At 34.9% G+C, this 22888-nt stretch overlaps 1 protein-coding gene across 24 annotated transcripts in view; it reads right to left on the minus strand.

Annotated features, from left to right (window-relative positions):
• The window catches only part of ATRX (ATRX chromatin remodeler), a 247227-nt gene that overhangs the window by 45217 nt on the left and 179122 nt on the right, over positions 1–22888 (minus strand). For all 24 annotated transcript variants that reach the window (XM_032619125.1, XM_032619133.1, XM_032619134.1 and 21 more), the window contains 3 exons: positions 18553–18706; positions 15731–15837; positions 9519–9627 (listed from right to left, as the gene is read on the minus strand). In XM_032619125.1, the coding sequence (XP_032475016.1) occupies positions 9519–9627; positions 15731–15837; positions 18553–18706 (370 nt within the window). The remainder of the gene's footprint in view (positions 1–9518; positions 9628–15730; positions 15838–18552; positions 18707–22888) is intronic.

Consider the following 22888-nt stretch of genomic DNA (forward strand, 5'->3'; position numbering starts at 1 on the left):
TATTATGATTTTAGGCAGCCTCTCTGCTAATGGGTGGGGCTGTGTTCCTGTCTTTCTAGTTATTTGGAATGTGGTGTCCAGCACTGGAGCTTGCTGGTTGCTGAGTGGAGCTGGGTCTTAGCGTTGAGATGGAGATCTCTGGGAGAGCTCTCACCGATTCATATTATGTGGGGCTGGGAGGTCTCCTGTGGTCCAATGTCCTGAACTTGGCTCTCCCACCTCAGAGGCACAGGCCTGACACCCAGCCGGGGCACGAAGACCCTGTCAGCCACACAGCTTTTTTCTCTTTTCCTTTGTGCTTCGTCTAGTTTCACTTGCTCGTAGACTGTGGCGTGCAGAAGCCTTGCCCTGGGTGCTGCAGACCAGAGTTCCTAGTGCGAAAATCTGAACAGAAGTTCTTCATTTTAATGAAGCTCACCTTATCAATCTTTCCTTTTATTGTTAGTAGTTTGTGTGCCCTGTTTATGAAAAATTTCCCACTACAGATCAGGAGAATACTCCATGCTGTTTGCCTTCTAAAACCTTTATGTTTTAGCTTCAACACTGACATCTATGAGCTACTGTGAATTAGTTATCAGGAAAATACAGATTAAGACTATGAAGCCTTATTGCTACATATCTATGACAATGGCTTAAAGAAACAGACATCAGGGGCTTCCCTGGTGGCGCAGTGGTTGGGAGTCCACCTGCCGATGCGGGAGACACAGGTTCGTGCCCCAGTCAGGGAGGATCCCACATGCCGCGGAGCAGCTGGGCCCATGAGCCATGGCCACTGAGCCTGCGCGTCCAGAGCCTGTGCTCCGCAATGGGAGAGGCCACAACAGTGAGAGGCCCACGTACCCCAAAAAAAAAAAAAAAAAAAAAAAAAAAAGAAAGAAAAACAGACATCATCAATTGATAGTGAGGACAGATAACAAATGAAACAGGTACTCTACTAGCTGGAGTGCAAATTGGTACTACCATTTTGGAAAAATGTTTTGGCAGTGTAAGCTAAAGCTGAATATGCACATACCTATTATGTAGCAATCCCACTTCTAGACATACATACACAACACAAGCACATGCATATGTTTACTCTAAGACAGATATAATTCTTTAAAAGTGTAATGTTGGGACTTCCAATTTTGGAAAGATGGAACAGACATGCTGTTCCCTATTCCTCACCATAAGTACAGCTAAAATGCCTGGATATTATATATAAAGTGAACATAAGATTTTTCTGAAAAGTGAGGAGAAGGAAGCATACTGGCTTGGGACCTAAGACAGAACATGGCAGTGAGTTCCACAGGCTTTCTTTTTGCCTCATATATTCCAGACTGAGTGTTGAAGAGCCCAGCAATCTGGAAATATCAGTGCGTGCTGTCAAAATAAATCTCCAAGAAAAGTCTTCTCTCTCTAGCGAAAGGACCAAATGAAAGGCAGACTAGTAAGACAGAGAGCTTTAAAACAACAACCGTTTGACTCCAGTCAAATGGTACAGAAAAAATGCAGTGTACCTCCACTCCTGTCACTAAAGGCTGAGTGGGAAGCCCAAACTTCTACCCTCATGTAGTTGTAACAAGGCACACTGTCAGACAGTGCTGTCAGATAAGTTTGAGTTAACCAAGTCCTCCCACCAGCCCAGCAGTGTCAGATAAGACCACACAGGGATCCAGGATATCCACCCCCACCCAGTGGTTATAAGAAAAATCCTCTCCCCCACTACTGGGTTGGTATCAAAGGAGGTCTATTGGAGAATCAGGAGTTATAACACAACCCATACAGAAGAACAAAATGGAAATTTTAGAACTGAAAAGTACAGTAACAAAAAACTCAATAGATAGGCTCAACAGTAGAATGTAGAGAAGATTCAATGAACTTTGAAAACAGAAGAACAGAAATGACCCAATCTGAATAACAAAAATCAAAAAAAAAAAAAAGAAAAGAAAGAAATAACAGAGACTCTGGGACCTATAGGACTATAATAAAGATCTAACAGTCTTGTCATCAGAGTCCTAAAAGGAGAAGAGAAAAAAAGAACAGGCTATAAAGGTATTCAAAGAAATAACAGCTGAAAATTACCAAAATTTAGCAAGAAACACAAACGTAGAAATTTAAGAAGCTGAATGAAACACAACGTAAAACCAAAGAAATCCATGCCAGGACACACCACAGTCAAACTTCTAAAATCTAAGATAAAGAAAAACTCTTGAAAGAAGTGAGAGAGAAACAAGACCTTAATGACAGGAGAAAAAGCCAATTTGAAAAACAGCAGGTTTTTTAAAAATTAAAATATATCTGACATAATAACTTTGTATAAAATTAAGGTATACAACATGTTAATTTCATACATTTATATATTGTAATATGATTGCCATTGTAGTGACAATTAGATTCCGAGGTTACATAATTATTTCTTTTTAGTGGTTGGAATAATTAAGTTCTAGCCTCTTAGCAAGTTTGATGATTATAATAAAATATTCTCTGTATCACTAATTAGTTCAGCCACTATGGAAAACAACATGGAGGTTCCTCAAAAAATTAAAAATAGAACTACCACATTATCCAGCAATTCCACTTCTGGGTATATATGCAAAAGAAATTAATACAGGATGTCAAAGAAATACCTGCACAGTCATGTTTACTGCAGCATTATTCACAACAGCCAAGATACCAAAACAACCTAAGTGCCCATCAGTGGATGAATGAATGAAAAAGATGTGGGATATATATACCATGGAATATTATTCAGCCAAGAAGGATATCTTGCCATATGTGACAACAGATAAACCATGAGTACATTATGCTAAGTGAGATAAGTGAGACAAAGACAAGGATTTTATGGTATCACTTACATGTAGAATCTAAAAAAGCCAAACTTGTAAAAATAGCCAGTTTTAAGAAATCATGGAGGCTAGGAGGAAGTGGCACATTTTTCAAGTGCTAAAAGAAGAGAACTGCCAACTCAGAATTCTATACCCAGTTAAGATATTCTTCAAAAATGATGGGAAAATCAACAAATTGTCAAATGAGGGTAATCAGAAAATTTGTTGCCAGTAGATCTGCCCTAAAAGAATGGCTAAAGGAAGTTCTCTTCTTTTTTTTAAAAAGGAAATTATAAAAGAAATATGAAACATTAGGAAGGAGGAAACAAAAATGAAAAGAACAAAAATTATGAGTGAATAAAATAGATTTTCCTTCTCTTAAGTTTTCTAAATTATATTTGATGGTTGAAGAAAAAAGTATTATGGTTCCTAATCTATTTATGTAAAGAAAACATTTAAGATAATTATAAAGGGAAAAAAAGGAGCAAAGGTTTCTACACTTCAATCAAAATGGTAAAATGATGACACCAGTAGACTATGATCAGTTATGTACGTATAATACTTAGAACAACCACTATAAAAGTTATACAAAGATACACTAAAAAACATTATAGAGGAATCAAAATGGAATTCCAGAAATTGTAACAGTAACCCACAGGAAGGGTAGGAAAAGAAATCAGAAGCAAAAGAAAACAGAATGAAATAGAACAAACTGAACAAAAACTAAAATGGCAGCCTCAGGCTCTGTATTAAATGTACATGGTTGTACACCTGAAACTAATATAATGTTATATGCCAATTATACCTCAGTAAAAAAAATTGTAAATGGTCTATATGCACCATTTAAAAGAAAGAGATTAACAGAATGGGTAAAAAAAAAATAACGCAACCATACGCTGTCTACAAGAAACTCACTTCAAATATAACAAAATAGGTAGGTTGAAAGTAAAAGGATGAAAAAAGATATAACAAGTAAACATCAATCAAAATAAAGGAGTGGCTATATTAGCATGAAATAAAGTATGTTTCAGACCAAAGAAAATTATAAGTAATAGTGAGGGACATAAATGTGTATACAGTAAACAACAGAGCTGAAAATATGAGAAGTAAAAACCTTGAGAAACAGACAAATCCACAATTATAGTTGGAGGTTTCAAACCTCCTCTCTCAAAAATCAATAACCAACTGGACATAAAGAAGAATACAACCACCCCATTAAATAACAGGATCTGATCAACATTTATAGGAAACTCTGGTCAACAACTGCAAAAAATGCATTGTTTTCAAGGGCCCATGTATGATATACCAAGATGTTCTATATCTTGATCCATTAAACAAAAAATAACGAAGTTAAAAACTGAAATCATAGAGTATATTCTCTGAACAGAACTGAATCAAACTAGAAATCAATAACAGAAAAATAATAGAAATCTCCAAATGCTTGGAAATTAACAGTATACTTCTAGCTATGACTCAAAATAGAAGTCTCAAAAGAAAAAATACACTGAACTGAATGGAAATGAAAATAAAACACATCAAAATTTGTATGCCAGCTAAAGCAGTGCTGAAAGGGAAATTTACAGCACTAAATGCTTATATTAGAAAAGAGGAAAAGTCTTAAATGAGTAATTTGAGGTTCCACCTCAAGGAAGTAGAAAACGAGCAAACTAAGTCAAAACAAGTTGAAACTGAAAACAGAAAGAAAAAATAGAGAAAATCAATTAAATAAAAAGCTGGTTCTTTGAAAAGATCAATAAAATTGACAAACCTCTAGCAAGACTGACAAAAACAAGAGAATACACAATTACCAATACCATGAACGAAACAGAAGCTATCACTATAGATCCTAAAGCCATCAAAAGGATAATAAGGGAATGCTATGAGCAGTTCTATACATAAATTTGAAATGAACCAATTCCTCAAAAAACACAAACTATCACAACTCATTCAATATGAAATAGATAATTTGAATAGTCCTATAACAATTAAGGAAATTGAATTAATGATTTAAAAACTCACAAAAAAAGAAATTTCCAAGGTCTGAAAGTTTCACTGGCAAATTCTACCAAAAATTTAAGATTAATTAACACAAATTCTACACATCTCTTTCAGAAAACAGAAGGGGGAACACTTCTCAACACATTTTATGAGGCCAATACCATCCTGATACCAAAATTAGACAAAGACAGTATAAAAACAACTGGATACAGACCAATATCTCATAAATATTCCCCAACAAAATATCAGCAAATAGAAGCCAGCACTATGTAAAAAGAATTATACATCATGACCAAATGGGTTTTATTCCAGGGATGCAAGGATGTTCAGCTTGAAAATCAAGCTATGTAATATACCATGTTAACAGGCTAAAGGAAAAAAAAATATTTATCAAATTAAATGAGAAAGAAAAAGCATGTGACAAAATTATACATCCATTCATAGTAAAAACTCTTAGCAAACTACGAATAGAGATGAATAGCAGGGAACTTCAACTTAATAAAGAGTATCTACAAAAAATCTACAGCTATATCACAGTTATCAACACTGAATGCTCTTCTCTTAAGATCAAGAAGGCAAGGATATCCACTCTCATCACTGCTATTCAACATGTTACTGAAGTTCTAGCCAGTGCAACAAGGCAAGAAAAGGAAACAAACTACATTCAGATCGGAAAGGAAGAAATAAAACTATCCTTACTTGCAGATGACATAATGGTCTAGGAGAAAATCTCAAGGAATCTATAAAACAAACTCCTAGAACAAATAAATGAGTTCAGCAAGATCACAGGTAAAACATCAACACAAAAATCAACTGCATTTCTACATACTACCAACGAACATGTGAAAAGTAAAATTAAAAATACAATATCACTTACAATTCCCCCAAAATGAAATATTTAAGTGTAAATCTAACAAAACATATATAGGACTTACATGCTGAAAATTATAAAACAGTGATTAAAAACATCAAAGATCTACATAAACAGAGATACTATGTTCATGGGAGACTCAATATAGTAAAGATATCAATTCTCCCCAAACTGATGACAGGTGTAATGCAATTTCTAATAATTCTTGCAAGATTTTTATAGATTAGACAAGAGGATTCTAAAGTTTATATATAAAGGCAAAGATATTAGACTAGCTAAAACAACTTGGAAAAAGTAGAATAAAGTGGGAGATATTGACTTGATACTAAGGCCTATTACATAGCTACAATAATCAAGACTATGTGGTAATGGCAGAAGGACAGATATATGGACCAATGGACTAGAACCAAAAAATAGTCCCACAGAAGTATAGCCAAATGATTTTTCACAAAAATGCAAAAGCAATTTGGTAGAGAAAGGATGGCTTTTTCAACAAATGGTGCTGGAGCAATTGGACATCCACAGGCAAAAAAAAAAGAAAGAAAAAGAAAAGTGAACTCAACCGAAATCTCACATCTTATACAAAAATTAATTTAAAATGTACCTTATACTTAAATATAAAAGGTAAAGCCATAAACCTTTTAGAAAATAACATAGGAGAAAATCTTCAGGACCTAGGGCTTAGGGAACAATTCTTAGACTTGACAACAAAAGCATGACTAAAACAAAAACTGACAAACTAGATTTCACCAAAATTAAAAAGTTTTGCTCTGTGAAAGACCTTGTGAAGGAAATGAAAAGACAACCCATAGACTGGGAGAAAATATTTGCAAACCACATATGAAAAATTACTCATACCTAAATTATACAAAGGATTTTCAACATTCAACAATAAAAAAGCAAACAATCCAGTTAGAAAATGGGCAAAAGATGTGAAGAAACATTTCACCAAAGAGCATATACAGATGATAAATAAACACATGAAAAAAATGTTCAAAATAACCAGCCACCAGGGAAATGCAAATTAAGACCACAAGATACCACTACACACCTATGAAAACAGCCAAGATAAAAAACAGTGATAAAATCAAACGTTGGTGAGGATGCAGAGAAACTTGATCTCTCACACTCTACTGAAGGGAAGGTAAAACGGTGCAGCCACTCTGTAAAACAGTTTGGTAGTTTCTTAAAAAATGAAATAATCACTTACCATGTAAACTAGAAATCGCACTCCTGGGCATTTATCCTAGAGAAATGAAAACTTAGGTCCACACAAAACCTGTACACAATGTTCATAGCAGCTTTATTTGTAATAGCCAAACCTGGAAATGAACAAAATGCCCTGCAGTAGACATTCAGTTTGTATTATACAAGCTGGTACATCCAATCCATTGAATACGACTATGTAGTAAAAAGGAATGAACTATTGATATACACAACAACTTGAATGAAACTAAAGGGCATTATGCTGAGTGAAAAAGGCCAATCTCAAATGGTCACATATACTATGATATAATTTATATAACAGTCTTGATATGACAATTATAAAGATGGAGAACAAATGAGTTATTGCCAGGAGTTAGGGATTGTGGCAACGTTGGTGGTCAGGATGGGTATGACTGTAAAAGGTCAGAAAGAGAGGATTCTCTGTGGTGATAGAATATTTCTGTACCTTGACTGCAGTCATGCTTACAGGAATCTCTACATATGTGATTAAAAAAAACATAGATATACACACACATTGAAACAGTGCCAATTTCTTGGTTTTGATATCATAGGTAAGATGTAACCATTAGGAGAAATTAGGTGAAAGGGTCACAGTACCTCTCTATACTGTCTCTGTAAGTTCCTTTGACTCTAAATAAAATAAACATATAAATAAATATAAATAAAATAAAGTAAAAAAAAAAGGGCCCTGAGACTGTTAAAACTGCTTCCTTGCCACATAAGACAACATTAAGTCACTATCTTAAAACTTATTTTAATGTGTCTTTCTAACTGGTTAACAATAAACAGAATTATATTCTATTTCTGAACATTACTGAGTCATGAGAAAACAGAAGATAGGTAGAAAAACAGACATAATCTCTCACATTTGTGAATTTAATCCAGACAAGTTTACAGATTTAGCTACTCAAGAGTAACCCCTCAAATCCATGGAGTGTGTGTGTGTGTGTGTGTGTGTGTGATATGTGTATGTGTGTGTATATATATATATATACATGATGAATCTGAATCAGAGACACTTTCTGGCATATGTTTAGGAGGCTTAATTTGTTAGTGAAAAAGCCAAGCTGACAGCTCAACATCCACATTTCAATGTTGTTCCCTATTAGTTATCAAATATGACTATTATGGGACAAATCATATGCTATTACGATATTTACAAATTTGGGAAACTGAGCAAGCCAAACGTTTGGATTAAATTTGACAAATTAGACTAGGATAACTCAATAAAATTACTTCTTCACACTCATGCACAAATAATAATTGTTTAAAACATGGCAAACAAAATATAAAAATGTACTTATTCTTTAAAAAGTTATGTAATCATTTTTAAAGTAACTTTACTGTACTCGAACAATCCCTTTGTAAGCTCTCCCAGACTCTACAGATTTTAAATACCTAATAAGAATATACTCCTCCTATGGTCTAACTGGAATTTCCCTAGTTTTAACCCTAGGTGTAGTTCAGGACTCTGTTAGAATTAAAACACATTTTACACACAAAATATAATACCTTTCATACTTTAGAACATTTAGTAAGTCATATCTTAGCCATCTTTGCATTAAACTCACCCCATCTCTTCATCACTTTCTTAAAGGCAATGCTTTCAACGTGTATGTGTGTGTGCAAATGTTTATATGTATGTATACACATAAATTTTTCTCTTCCAAATGCAGTTCAAGTATGTAATTGCTGATAGTTAAAAGCAACATCAACATCACCTATATAACACAACCTCTACCTGCAGTTGTTTAAAGTATATTATTCAAATTATTACAATAAGTAAAGAGATCAAGAATACCTCGTTAACCTTAAGACACTCTAACAGATGTATCACCAAAGATGATATAAAAATGGCCAATAAGCACATAAAATGATGCTTGACATCAACTAACATTAGGGAAATGCAAATTAAAATCACATGAGATTCCATTACATACCTATTAGAATGGGTAAATTTTTTTATTTTTAAATATGATAATACCAAGGACACAGAACAACTGAAACCCTCATAACATTGCTGGTGGGAATGCAAAATTGTACAACCACTTTGGAAAACAGTTTGGCAATTTCCTACAAAGCTAAACATAAATTTACCATATAACCCGGCAATTGCACTCCTGGATTTTCATTTCACTTGGATAAATATCTATGGTCACACAAAACTTATACATGAATGTTTAAAGCACCTTCAATTTTCATTTCAAAACCTGGAAACGATTCCAATGTCTCTCAAATGGAAATGGTTAAACAAACTACTCATTCACACAACGAATATGTCCATATAATGAAAACAAACCATACATCCATACAATGGACACAACCATACAAGGGAATACTACTCAACAATAAAAAGGAGCAAGCTATTGACATATGCAACAATGTGGATGAATCTCAAATGCATTTTGCCATGTGAAAAAAGTGAGACTGAAAAGGCTACAAATTGTATGATTCCATAAGTGAATTTCCTAAGGGGTGATGAAACCATTTTATATCTTGACTACATCTTGCATTTGTCAAAAATTATAGTAGTAGACACTAAAAAGAGTAAATTTTACTATATGTAGATTTAATATGATTTTTAAAAAACTATCTATCCATTCAGAAATGCTTCCTACCTCACATTAGTTTCATCATTAAATTCTTCAGCCCATTTTTTCCTTGATTGAGCAGTTGTAGAACCATCTAAACGGTAATAGTCTATGTTTCGGAGCCACTTCCCTTCACCTGAAAATTCAAAAAGAAAAGAAAAAAGAGACATATATTGTTATCCTAGTACTAAAAGGTTTTCTTTCTTGCTTGCCATTTAAAAGCTGGTCATAGGCCTTCCCTGGTGGCACAGTGGTTAAGAATCCACCTGCCAATGCAGGGGACACGGGTTTGAGCCCTGGTCCAGGAAGATCCCACATGCCGCAGAGAAACTAAGCCTGTGCACCACAACTATTGAGCCTGCGCTCCAGAGCCCATGAGCCACAACTCCTGAAGCCCGGGTGCCTAGAGCCCATGCTCTGCAACAAGAGAAGCCACCACAATGAGAAGCCCGTGCACCGCAATAAAGAGTAGCCCCCACTCACTGCAACTAGAGAAAGCCTGCGCACAGCAACAAAGACCCAACACAGCCAAAAATTTTTTAAAAATTAAAAAAAAAAAAGCTGGTCATATATAGTCAATTTGCATAGCAAGACAAATTTTTAAAATCAAGGGATAATTCATTGTATTACAAATAAATTCACTACAGATTTCCTTCCAACAGATATTGAATAGCAAAGGTACTTTTCAAAAGTATTTCATCTACATGTAAATGTCTGAAAATATTTCCTTGATTAGAATCCTATAAAACTTTCAAAAGTATGATTAAGCTGTATTATGCTCATGAAGCTTCTTTTTAATTAAATCTATAAATGACCAGGTTTCCCACCTAGTTATCAACAAGTTGATACTAAACAGATAAAAACCAGAGACATAGAACACGTTTATTCATTTACTGAACAAATATTTACAGAATGCCTATTTATGTGCCAAAAATATTCTATGATTTAGCCACAAATATCAGCATATGTTCCTATTTCATGACAATTACATATTTGTGAGCATGTATGTACAAGTAAAGAACTGTGATTTTATAAGTTAAACACTGATCAGACATGTCAACATTTGCACAGTGCGGTAAAATTTTACCCAAGCCTGACATTCATACTAAAACACCAATGGATAAAGTACTTATGACACTTTTATATTTTATCATACATAATTTCCACTCTAATTTTTTTTCTTTCTAATTCTGTAACTGCAAACATAATACTACTACTTCCACTCCAAGCAAAATTCATATCATCACACCCTAGAGTCTTAATATAAAACAAGTTGACAACACTGAGATTTATGTCTTTCAGCAAACTTTTTAGTTAAATTCAGTACGTTAGTTTAAAAGATGCTTCTTGGTAGTATGGTCATTTTAGTAATGTTAATTCTTCTGATCCAATGGCCATACTACCCAAAGCAATCTACAGACTTAATGCAATCCCCATCAAAATACTCAGGACATTTTTCACAGAACTAGAATAGATAATCCCTAAAATTCATATGGAACCACAGGACCCCAAATTGCCAAAGCAATCCTGAGAAAAAAAAGAACAAAACTGGAGGTATCACCCTTTCAGACTTCAGACTATACTACAAAGCTACACAGTAATCAAAACAGTGTGGTACTGGCAGAAAAACAGATGCATAGATCAATGGAACAGAATAGAGAGCCCAGAAATAAATCCACATACCTATGGTAAATTAATCTACAACAAGGGAAGCAAGAATATATATGGAGAAAAGTCAGTCTCTTTGGTAAGTGGGGCTGGGAAAACTGGACAGCTACATGTACAATGAGATTAGAACATTTCCTCACACTGTATAAAAAAATCAACTTTAAATGGATTAAAGACCTAAATGTAAGACCTGAAACCATACAACTCCTAGAAGAGAACACAGGCAGAACACTCTTTGACATAAAGTGTAAAAATATTTTCTTGGATCTATTTCCTAAGGCAAAATAAATAAAAGCAAAAATAAACAAATCGGACTTAGTTAAACTTAAAAGCTTTTGCACAGCAAAGGAAACCACTGACAAAACGAAAAGAAAACCCACAGAATGGGAGAAAATATTAGCAAACAATATGACCAACAAGGGGTTAATATCCAAAATATACACACAGTTCATACAACTAAATATCAACAAACAAACAACAGTATCAAAAAATGGGTGGAAGACCTGAACAGACATTTTTCCAAAGAGGACAAAGAGATGGCTGACAGGGACATGAAAAGATGTTCAACATAGCTAATTCTTAGAGAAATGCATATCAAACTCACAATGAGATATCACCTCTCACCTGCCAGAATGGCTATCATCAAAAAATCTACAAATAACAAATGTTGGCGAGGATGTGAAGAAAAGGAAACCCTTTGTATACTGTTGGTGGGAATGTAAACTGGTGCAACCACTATGGAAAACAGTATGGAGGTTCCTCAAAAAACTAAAAATAGAACCACCATATCATCCAGAGATTCCACTCCTGGGTATATATCAGAAAACCTGAAAACACTAATTCAAACACATACAGGTAGACACATACATGTACACAGCAGTAGTCAAGATATGGAAGCAGCCCAAGTGTCCATCAATGGACAAATGGATAAAGAAGATGTGGCGCGTGCGCGCGTGCGCGCACACACACACACACACACACACAGAGGAATATTACTCAGCCATAAGTAAAAGAATGAAATTCTGCCATTTTCAGCAACATGGATGGACCTAGGGAATATTATGCTTAGTGAAATAATTCAGAGAGAGAAAGACAGATACTGTATAATATCACTTATATGTAAAATATAAAAAATAACACATACAAAGGTATATTGCAAAACAGAAACAGACTCAGAGATATAGAAAACAAACTAGTGGTTACCAGTGGGGAGAAGCAAGAGAGGAGGCGTAAAGGAGGCATAAGGGATTAAAAGATACCAACTACTATGTATAAAATAAATAAGCGACAGGGGTATTGTATAGCACAGGGAATTACAGCCATTATTTTATAAAACTTTTAATGAAGTATAATCTGCAAAAATACTGAATCACTATGCTATACACCTGAAACTAATATAATATTATAAATCAACTATACTTCAATAAAAAAAATCTACTCCTTTGAGAATTTGGACTAAAACAAACAAACAAAACAGCAAAAGTAAGTATGTCTCATCAAGTCAAACTTTGTTTATGTCCTAAGGACTGTAATATCCTACAAGATTCAAATATTAAGGATTTCTGGAATAAATGATCTAGTTTTATTAATGATATTCCTACAAACAGGATGTGTTTCAATTGTTTTCCTTTTAAATAATATTAAAAGTTTAGGGCTTCCCTGGTGGCGCAGTGGTTGAGAGTCTGCCTGCTGATGCAGGGGACGCGGGTTTGTGCCCCAGTCTGGGAGGATCCCACGTGCCGCGGAGCAGCTGGGCCCGTGAGCCATGGCTGCTGAGCCTGCACGTCTGGAGCCTGTGCTCTGCAATGGGAGGGGCCACAGCGCTGAGAGCCCGCGTACCGCAAAAAAAAAAAAAAAAAAAAGTTTAAAAGTCTTAGGATACATCTTAAAGTATATAAGAATAAATTATTCCTGAAAAAAATCTAAAACTAACGAATTAATAAAAATAAAACCCCCACATGATCATCTCAGTAGACACAAAGAAACCATTTGACAATGTTCAATACACATTCATGATAAGAAAAACACACTCAAAAAACTGGAAATACTGATACAAGGAACTTCCACAACATGATAAATGATATTTATGAAAAAAATACAAATAACACCATACAGAATGGTGAAAGATCAGATGCTTTCCCTCTAAGATTAGGAAAAAGAAAAGGATCTCTGGTTTTGTCACTTTATTTTTATTTTTTTTTTTTGCGGTACACGGGCCTCTCACTGTTGTGGCCTCTCCCATTGCGGAGCACAGGCTCCGGACGCGCAGGCTCAGTGGCCATGGCTCACGGGCCCAGCCGCTTTGCGGCATGTGGGATCTTCCCGGACCGGGGCACGAACCCGTGTTCCCTGCATCGGCAGGCAGACTCTCAACCACTGCACCACCAGGGAAGCCCTGGTTTTGTCACTTTAATTCAACACCATACTAAAGGTTCTAAGGACGGAAATGGTCAAGAAAAAGAAATAAAAGTAATCCACATTGTAAAGGAAAAAGTAAATTATCTCTATCTGCAGATGACATGATCTTGTATAAGGAAAATCCTTTAAAAATCCACAAAACACTATTTGAACTAATAAATGAGTTATTATGAAAGACTTAATTTATACATTTGCAATGAAGAATCTAAAACTAAAAGAGCACAATTCCATTTACAATACTATCAAAAAGAATAAAATAAATTTAACATAAGAAATGCAAAATGCATACACTGAAAACTATAAAACATCAGTGAAAGAAATTAAAGACCTAAATAAATGGTAAAACATCCCATGTTCATAGATCAGAAGACTTAACATTGTTAAGAAGGCAATACTTCCTAAAATGAACTACAGATTCAATGCAATCACTATCAGAATCCAAGCTGACTTCTCTGTAAAATTTACAAGCTAATTCTAGAATTCATATGGAATTGCAAGGGACCCAGAATAGCCAAAAAAATCTTGAAGAGGAACAAAGTAGGAGGATGCACACTTTCAAAACTTATGTTCAAAGTAAAGGTAATCAAGACTGCTACTAGCATGAGGAATGACATACAGATCAATGGAATAAAACTCAGTCAAGAAATAAACCTGTCTCTTTGGTCAACTAATTTTTAGCAAGGGTACCATGAACAGTGAATGGGGAAAGAACAGTCTTCTCAACTGGTAGACTGAAGTTGGACCTTTACCTCATACCAAATGTAAAAATTAACTCAAAATGCATGAAAGAACTAACTGTAAGAGCTAAAACTATATAATTCTTTGAAGGAAACATAGGGGTAAATAGTCATAGACTTGGATTTGGCAATGGTTTCTTAGATATAACACTAAAGGCATAAGTAACAAAAGAAAAAAAATAAAATTGGTCTTCATCAAACTGAAAATCTTTTCCGCATCAAAGAATACTACCAAGAGAATGAAAAGACAACGAAAAGAATGAGAAAATATTTATAAGGCATGTATCTGATAAGGGCCTGGTATGCAGAAAAAATTTTTTTAATTAAAAATAATTTTTTTAAGTCTTTCAACTCAATAACAAAAAGACAAATGGGCAAAGGACCTGAATAAACATTTTTCCAAAGATATACAAATGGCCATGAAAAAATGGTCAACATTATTAGTCATTAGAGAAATACAAATCAAAATCAAAATGAGATACCATTTCACACTCACTAGGATGGCTATAATTCAACAACAGCAGCAACAAAAACAAGTGTTGGTGAAGATGTGGGGAAATCAGAACCCTTGAACACTACTTCTTGAGAATGTAAAATAGTGCAGCCAGTGTAGAAAAGAGTTTGGTGGATCCTCAATACATTAAACTTAGAATTGCCAAATGGCCCAATAATTCCATTCCTAACTAAATATTCAAAAGAATTAAAAACAGATGTTTAAAGAAATGAAAACTTGTATATGAATGTTCATAGCAGCACTATTCACAATAGCCAAAAGGAGAAAACAACTCAAATATCTATGAATTAATGAATAATCAAAATGTGGGTATTATCCATGAAATGGAATATTATTAGGCCACAAAAAGGAATACAGCACTGACACTTGCTACAACTTGGATGAACCTTAAAAACATGCTATGCGAATGAAGCCAGTCACAAAAGACCACATATTATATGACTCTGTTTATATGAAAGATCCAGAATAGGTCAATCATACAAACAAAGTAGATTAGTGATTGCTTAGGGGTAAAGAGGTAGAAAGGGGGTTAGCAGAGTGACAGCTAAAGGGTACAGGGTTTCTTTGGTGTTGATTAATATGTTCGAAAATTGACTATGGTGATAGTTACACAACTCTGAAAATGTACTAAAAACCATTGAATTGTACACTTTAAATGGGTAAACTGCATGATATGTGAATCATAACTCAATAATGCTGTTTAAAAAAACAAAAAAAATTTTGCTACAACTGCAGCAACAAACACCACATTTATATGGATAAGGACAAAAAGAAAGGACAGAAAAAATAGGTATATTAGGGTTGTGGGTCTGGGTAATATTGTTTTTTTCTATTGTTAAAATGTGTATACAATATGTTTAAATGAATGTTTTTAAAATTATGATATACAAATGTTAACTCACCCTTATAAATAAGAGGTTTATCTTTATCTTCTGTCTTCTCCCTACTAGCCAATTCAAGAAAATCTTCAATCAGGTCCAGAGATATGAGAGACTGGCTGAAAACAAGGCTAAAAAGACAAGTTAGTATTCATGGATTAGAAGATTCACAAACAACATGATTCTAATCTAAACCTCAGTAAATATCCAAAAGAATTAAAAATTAGAAATTTGTAGAAATTAAGAAGCTGATTCTAAAGTTTATATGGGTATGCCAAGTACATAGAGTAGCCAAAACAATTTTGAAAGGAAAAAAGTTGGAGGCCTAACTCTACATGATTTCAACACAAAGCTAGTGTAATCAAAATAGTGTAGTACTGAGGAGACCAACACAAATCAGTGGAACAGAATATAGTCCCGATATAAAGCTACACTATAGTTAATTGGTTTTTGACAAATAGGCAAAAGCAATTCAATGGAAAAAATTAGTATTTTTAACAATGGTCTTGGCAAAATTGGATATTCATATGCTAAAAAAATTAATTTCCACCTAAGCTTCAGCTGCACAAATAGGGAATAGAAGAATCTGATTTGACAAAAGTTCTTCTTAAAAAAAAAAGTCTTAGTTGACCACAAGTCAATATGAACCAATAGTGTTATTTGGATGTTGGAAAACTGCTCCATCAGACTGCAGGAATGGAAAGATAGGGTCCAGAATAAACAAGAACCAGCGTCACTATAATTCTGTGTTAATAAAAATTCAGCTGAAGTGTTTGTGACCATATTTTGAGATAAGTGCTAAAAAAATGAAGTATATTCAAGACCATGTCAGGACTGAAATTATGCCATATAAAGAACAGATAAAACAACTGAGAAGAAAAAGCTAAAAGTGACGAGAGATAAACCCACCATTATCTGAAGAGACAATTGAAATAGTAGTAGTGATGTCTGCAACCTACTTTGAAAGGCATCAGGAAAATAAGATGGATGATGGATAGATATGTAATAAATGAAGTATGATAAAATACAGAATATAGTATAGATTCTAGGTGACAGGTATATAGGTATTCACTCTAAAAATTCTTTCTACTTTTTGTTATGTTTGAAAATTTCCATAATGAAATGTTGGACAAATAAAGAATAGTGGTAATCACAATTCCAGAAATGCAGTTTTATAGTCTTAACGTTGATAACACCTATCAGTTGGGTTAATAACTAAAAATGATCATTATAATAGTATTTTTAAAAAGCAGTAGATATATTCTATTTTAGACCAGGGGAGAAATAGCTATAGGAAGAGTATAAACTAAAGGTAAGGATCCATTTTCTAACACTTTGAAGTATTCAACTATAGGGAGCCTTCTGAGATGTAAAATATTCTACCCAGGAGAGATCAGGAGAACATCCATGATGAACATGGTAGAAGAGATTCTTGAACTGGTTAGGAAATTAAAAGACTACTAAAATTTCCCCTATACTCATAAAATTCTTGTATGGTATCCAATAAAAATTAACTTTAAATTACAGAAGTTAATAGATAAAAAAGCATAAGCATGTCTAGAGCATTAATCTCTCTTGGTCTTTCAGGAACTCTGAGCTCAAATATCCACTTTCTACTTGACATCTCTCATGGACATCTAATAGGCCTTGGAAACTTAACAAAGCCAGAGCAGGACTCCTTACTACCTCTAATAAACTTACTTCTCCCTTAATCTTCTCCATTTTAGTAAATAACACCATAATCTACCAGCCACTTAGGGGGAAAGCCTGAGGGTCATCTTTGACTACTCTCTCCTTACTGCCTTGCATTCCATCTACCAAGTGCTGTTGTTTCTACTCCAAAACATACCCTTCATCTCCACTACTACTACTCCATTCCAAGCCAACATCACCCCTTATCTGAACCACTTGTTTCTGTATAAGTGGCAATATGTAACAAAAATAAGTTATAGTGAGTACTTATTAGATGCCAGGTGAAGGAGTTAATTAAAAAGGAATAAAACAGTTTGTGTCTTCAAACAACTCACTATCCAGCGAAAAGACACAAGTACATCAGAATGTGTTAAGTGTAGAGTAGAGGTATATTAAAAGGTGGTATGAAAATATAACAGAGCTACCTCTTTCCAGGAAAGTTAAAGAAACCAAATTTGACATTTTTTAAGATAGAAGATTGTTTTATTTTAGCCTTATGTTAACGTGCTTAAATTTTTTAACAAAAAAATGGTTATATTAAAAGCATTATATTTTAAAAATATTTTATAACCAGAACTTGGGATCTTATAAAAGCCTAAACAGTAGGTCTGGTTCAAAACTCTGAAAGTATGTTTTTTAAATAATAAAATGAAGGATAAGATTGGGGGTTGGAATCCAGGGAAGGGAAAGGGGGCACAAATGCTAGAAGTAAAATAAACAGGAACAAAAAACAAAGGAGAAATAATAGAGTAGTCAAAGAGGTGAAATAAAGTTTGAGAGGTGTCCACTAGATTTGGAAATTAGAAGGTCATTAAGTGACTTTAGGGGGGAAAACTCAGTAAAGTAATAGGGTAGAAGCCACACCGCATGGATTGAAAAATGATTCTGAAAGTGATGAAATACAAACATCAACTAGAGACTTGGCTCAAGGAAATAAGTTCAAGATACTACAGCCAGAAGGGGAAAACAGCACTGAAGAAATAACCAGAATATGCACTCAGAAACAGTGACTTAGAAGGAAGATAGCTGTCACGACACTAACCATGAAATTACATCTTTAGAAAAGAAGAAAACAAAACAGATTGCTTTAAATAGTTTAAACAATAAAAATGTTATCAAAATGTTCATATAATAAAAATAGGAAAAGAACTTACACTTTATCCCCAATTTCCTCTGCCATTCGAAGAATTTCAAACAGAAGTACCATTTTTCCAGAATGCTCTAAAACCTCAGCATCAGCATCTGTAACAAAATCTTTGTACCAGTCTGGAGCTGGGCTGCTTGGATTAGAAGAGGAAGTAGCTTTACCTAAACAAAATAAATGAAACATAAATAAGTAGGCAAATAAGGGAAGAAGCTGAAAGACTCCAGAGAGGGATTAAGACAGAGATTAAGAGAAAGACATATAGACCAACCAACCCAGGGAGAGAGTGAGAAAGAAAGAGACTGGTAAGGATGTGGGAGATGGGTGCAAAACACACACACACACACACACACACACACACACACACACACACACAGAAGGAGAGAGAGAAAAAAGACAACCCTAGGAAAGAAAGAGCTCTATACTCTGAAAGACACAGGAGGTAAGGTAGAGGGGACCCTGGAAGAGGGAGGTAAAGAGACAGAGAATCAGAAAGACACACAAAGGCACATATAAACATACACATAGGTACACAGAGGAAGAAAGACATGGGGGAGGGGCACCAAGTGAGACAGTAAGCAAGAGACAGACCCTGAGAAAGTGCAAGTATGAGAAACAGAACGTGGGGGCAGGAGGGCTCAGAAAGACAGAGACCCAAAGAGATGAAGCCCCTCAGGTCCTGAGACAGTATAACCCCCAAAGCATACCCCAAGAGATAGGGACCAGGAGAGAAAGACCTAGAGACCCAAAGAGAGAGGAAGAGAGGAAAAGAAGAAGGGAAGGGAGTCTGACTCACGTAGAGATCAAGGGAGAAAAGATCTTAGGGGCAGGCAACATTTCACTGTGCTACTAGAATTCTGGAAAACTCAAACAAGGATTGATCCCGGCATCACCATATCATGTTAAATCATTTCGCTCTTACTTTCCCCACAAACTTTGATTATAAAAGGTGTAAACAGATTGCCAACAGACACATGAAAGAATATTCAACATCATTAATCATTAGAGAAATGCAAATCAAAACTACAATGAGGTATCATCTCACACTGGTTGGAATGGCCATCATCAAAAAATCTACAAAAAATAAATGCTGGAGAGGGTGTGGAGAAAAGGGAACCCTCTTGCACTGTTGGTGGGAATGTAAATTGATACAGCCACTATGGAGAACAGTTTGGACGCGCCTTAAAAAACTAAAAATAGAACTACCATATGACCCATTAATCCCACTACTGGGCATATACCCTGAGAAAACCATAATTCAAAATAGCCAGGACATGGAAGCAACCTAAGTGTCCATCAACAGATGAATGGATAAAGAAGATGTGGCACATATATACAATGGAATATTACTCAGCCATAAAAAGGAACAAAACTGAGTTATTTGTAGTGAGGTGGATGGACCTAGAGTCTGTCATACAGAGTGAAGTAAGTCAGAAAAAGAAAAACAAATACTGTATGCTAACACATATATATGGAATATTAAAAAAATGGTCATGAAGAACCTAGGGGCAAGATGGGAATAAAGACGCAGACCTACTAGAGAATGGACTTGAGGGTATGGGGAGGGGGAAGGGTAAACTGGGACAAAGTGAGAGAGTGCCATGGACATATATACACTACCAAACGTAAAACAGATAGCTAGTGGGAAGCAGCCACATAGCACAGGGAGATCAACTCAGTGTTTTGTGACCACCTAGAGGGGTGGGATAGGGAGGGTGGGAGGGAGGGAGATGCAAGAGGGAAGAGATATGGGGACATATGTATATGTATAACTGATTCACTTTGTTATAAAGCAGAAACTAACACACCATTGTAAAGCAATTATACTCCAATAAAGATGTTAAAAAAAAGGTGTAAGAAGAGAATAACAAAATAATCTATGAAAGATATAAACAGTTCAGTTTAAAATAAGGAATGTACAGGTTTAACCTGTTTCTGTATCTTCTCTCAATTGCCTTTTAATGCAAAGTACTTTAAATTTTTATATATTTTGTTATAAAATATTTTACATATTCAGAAAAGTATATAGAATATAAAGAACAGCAGTGTTCCCATATCCCATCTTCATCGAATTTTAAAACGCGTTAAATCTACTTCTGATGCAACTGAGGCCTAATATGTGACCCTAACCAATACTGTTCTCTTCTTTCCCCCCTTCTTTTGGAAAAGTAATAAAACCCTAAACTTTATATTTACTATTTATGTTGTTTTTATATTTTCACTACATTTGTATTAGTAAACTGTAATTATGTATCATGTTTTTAAACTGTATGTAAATGGTACCATACTGTTTGCATAATTTTACAACCTACTTTTTCACTGAATGGAGTTTTTCATTTTCCACTCAAAGTGAGACTTATTCAATAATTCTAACTGCCATATAGTATTCCACTGCATGAATATACCATAATTTATTAGTTCTCCTGTTCATAGACATTTAGATTATTTCTCATTTTTGGCTACTGTGAAATAACTGCAATGAAGACTCAGTGTTGTATTTTTCTAGAATGTTGTCTACTTCATCTAAGTTTAAAATTTTCTGTTATAAAATTATGCTCATGACTCATAACATATTAAACATACCTACTTTATATTCTTATCAAATAGTTCTAATATCTGTGGTTCTTGACAATCTGATCATGTTGTTTGTTTTTTGTGCTAACTTTGTCAGGTTGACTGATAACTTATTTTGTTGCTAACCTTTCCTAATGTTGATTGCTTCTTTAGGTACTCTATAACTTTTTCTTGTCATTTCACTTTCAGTGTAGCTGTAATATGAGAGAATCCTCGGTAGCCTGGGTTGACATCATACAACTCCACAGTGATTCTGCATCTGCTTCTGTCAGATGCTCCAGGGGATCACCAACCCAGAATTACTTTTGAGGTTAGTATTTCAGCTTGAGATTTTTAGACTATGTAAATAATATAAATTCAAACCACAAACCATGTGAGGGAAAGCCCATGATTATGAATCCAAGAAAACTATTTTTGAAACCCACAGCCCAGGGTGACACAGATAAGCTTCCTTGTCATCTCCTTATCATCTCCCTGGATTGATGGGAAATTTTTTTTCTATCCTATTCTTCTATGGAGTATGTACCTATGTTAAACAGATTCAGCTTAAATCTGAGTTCTAAGAACTCTCCACCTTATAGAGCGCTCAAGGCCTTGAATCTTACCCCTGAGTAGGTGAAAACCAAAGCTGCTACTCTCAAGACTAGCCTATCCCTAGAGCTTCCATAGCATACTTTCTTGAACTTACTGTTTATCAGTTCCTTCTTTTTAGTCTGGGTCCTGGTGATTTCCATTACTTTTACAGAGCTCATTATGCATTTGTATTTAAACCACAATAAACTATTGCCTAAATGTACCGCACATTTTCACGATTCCATGCCTTTCCTTGAATGTCTTATATTACGTTCTCCCCCTCTTTTCTTGACCAACTTCCAGGCATATTTTACTATCCTTCAAGAGTCAACAAAAATTTCATCTTAGAAGAGCCTTCTTAAGAGGGTGACCCTTGGCTGTTGTCTGGGAACTTGAATGGTAAACCGTTCCCTGTACTGATTTTAAACTTTCCCTGAGAAGAAGGGATTGCTGCACCTCATCTAGGCACCTAGAAAGAAAACACCTGTTTTCGTTCTGGGAGTCTGGAATTTGGTAAGAGCCAGGCAGAAAGTGCCTATGTCACCAGTCCCCAGTAAAAACCTTGGGTACTTAGTCTCTAATGAGCTCCTTTGGTAGACAACACTTCACATATGTAGCCATAACTTGCTGCTGCAGAAATTAGTACATCCTGTGTGACTCCACTGCGATAGGACTCTTGGAAGGTTATGCCTGGTTTCCTCTGGACTTTGACCAATATGTGCCTTTTCCCTTTCCTGATTTTGCTTTGTACTCTTCTGTTGTAATAAACCATAGTCCTGAATATGACTATATGCTGAGTCCTATGAATCACCAAACCAGGGGGTAGCTTTGAGGAATCCTGACACGTAGCTTATCAAGCATATGCTAACTAAAATTCCTTTCTACAATTAGTCAACTGGCAAATAATCAGTGCCTTTGGGAATTTTGCAGTTCCACAGACTGAACACAACTTCAGCAATGGTTACCCAATTTAATTAAGGTAATTTATATACGGTAAAAGTGTAAGCAATTATAAAAAAAGCTGGCAGATAGTACAAATGTGGCAGCTAAATAAGAAGTGTAAAAGCTTAGCACAGGTGACAATTTCTGTGCAAATACAATACATTCATTCTAACTGTAATCCTGTTGGATATAATCACAACAGAGTAATCTCTAAAAAAATAAAAAGTGACCCAGAGGGCTTCCCTGGTGGCGCAGTG

Source organism: Phocoena sinus, chromosome X (assembly GCF_008692025.1).
Source record: "Phocoena sinus isolate mPhoSin1 chromosome X, mPhoSin1.pri, whole genome shotgun sequence".
NCBI classification, from domain to species: Eukaryota; Metazoa; Chordata; class Mammalia; order Artiodactyla; family Phocoenidae; genus Phocoena; species Phocoena sinus.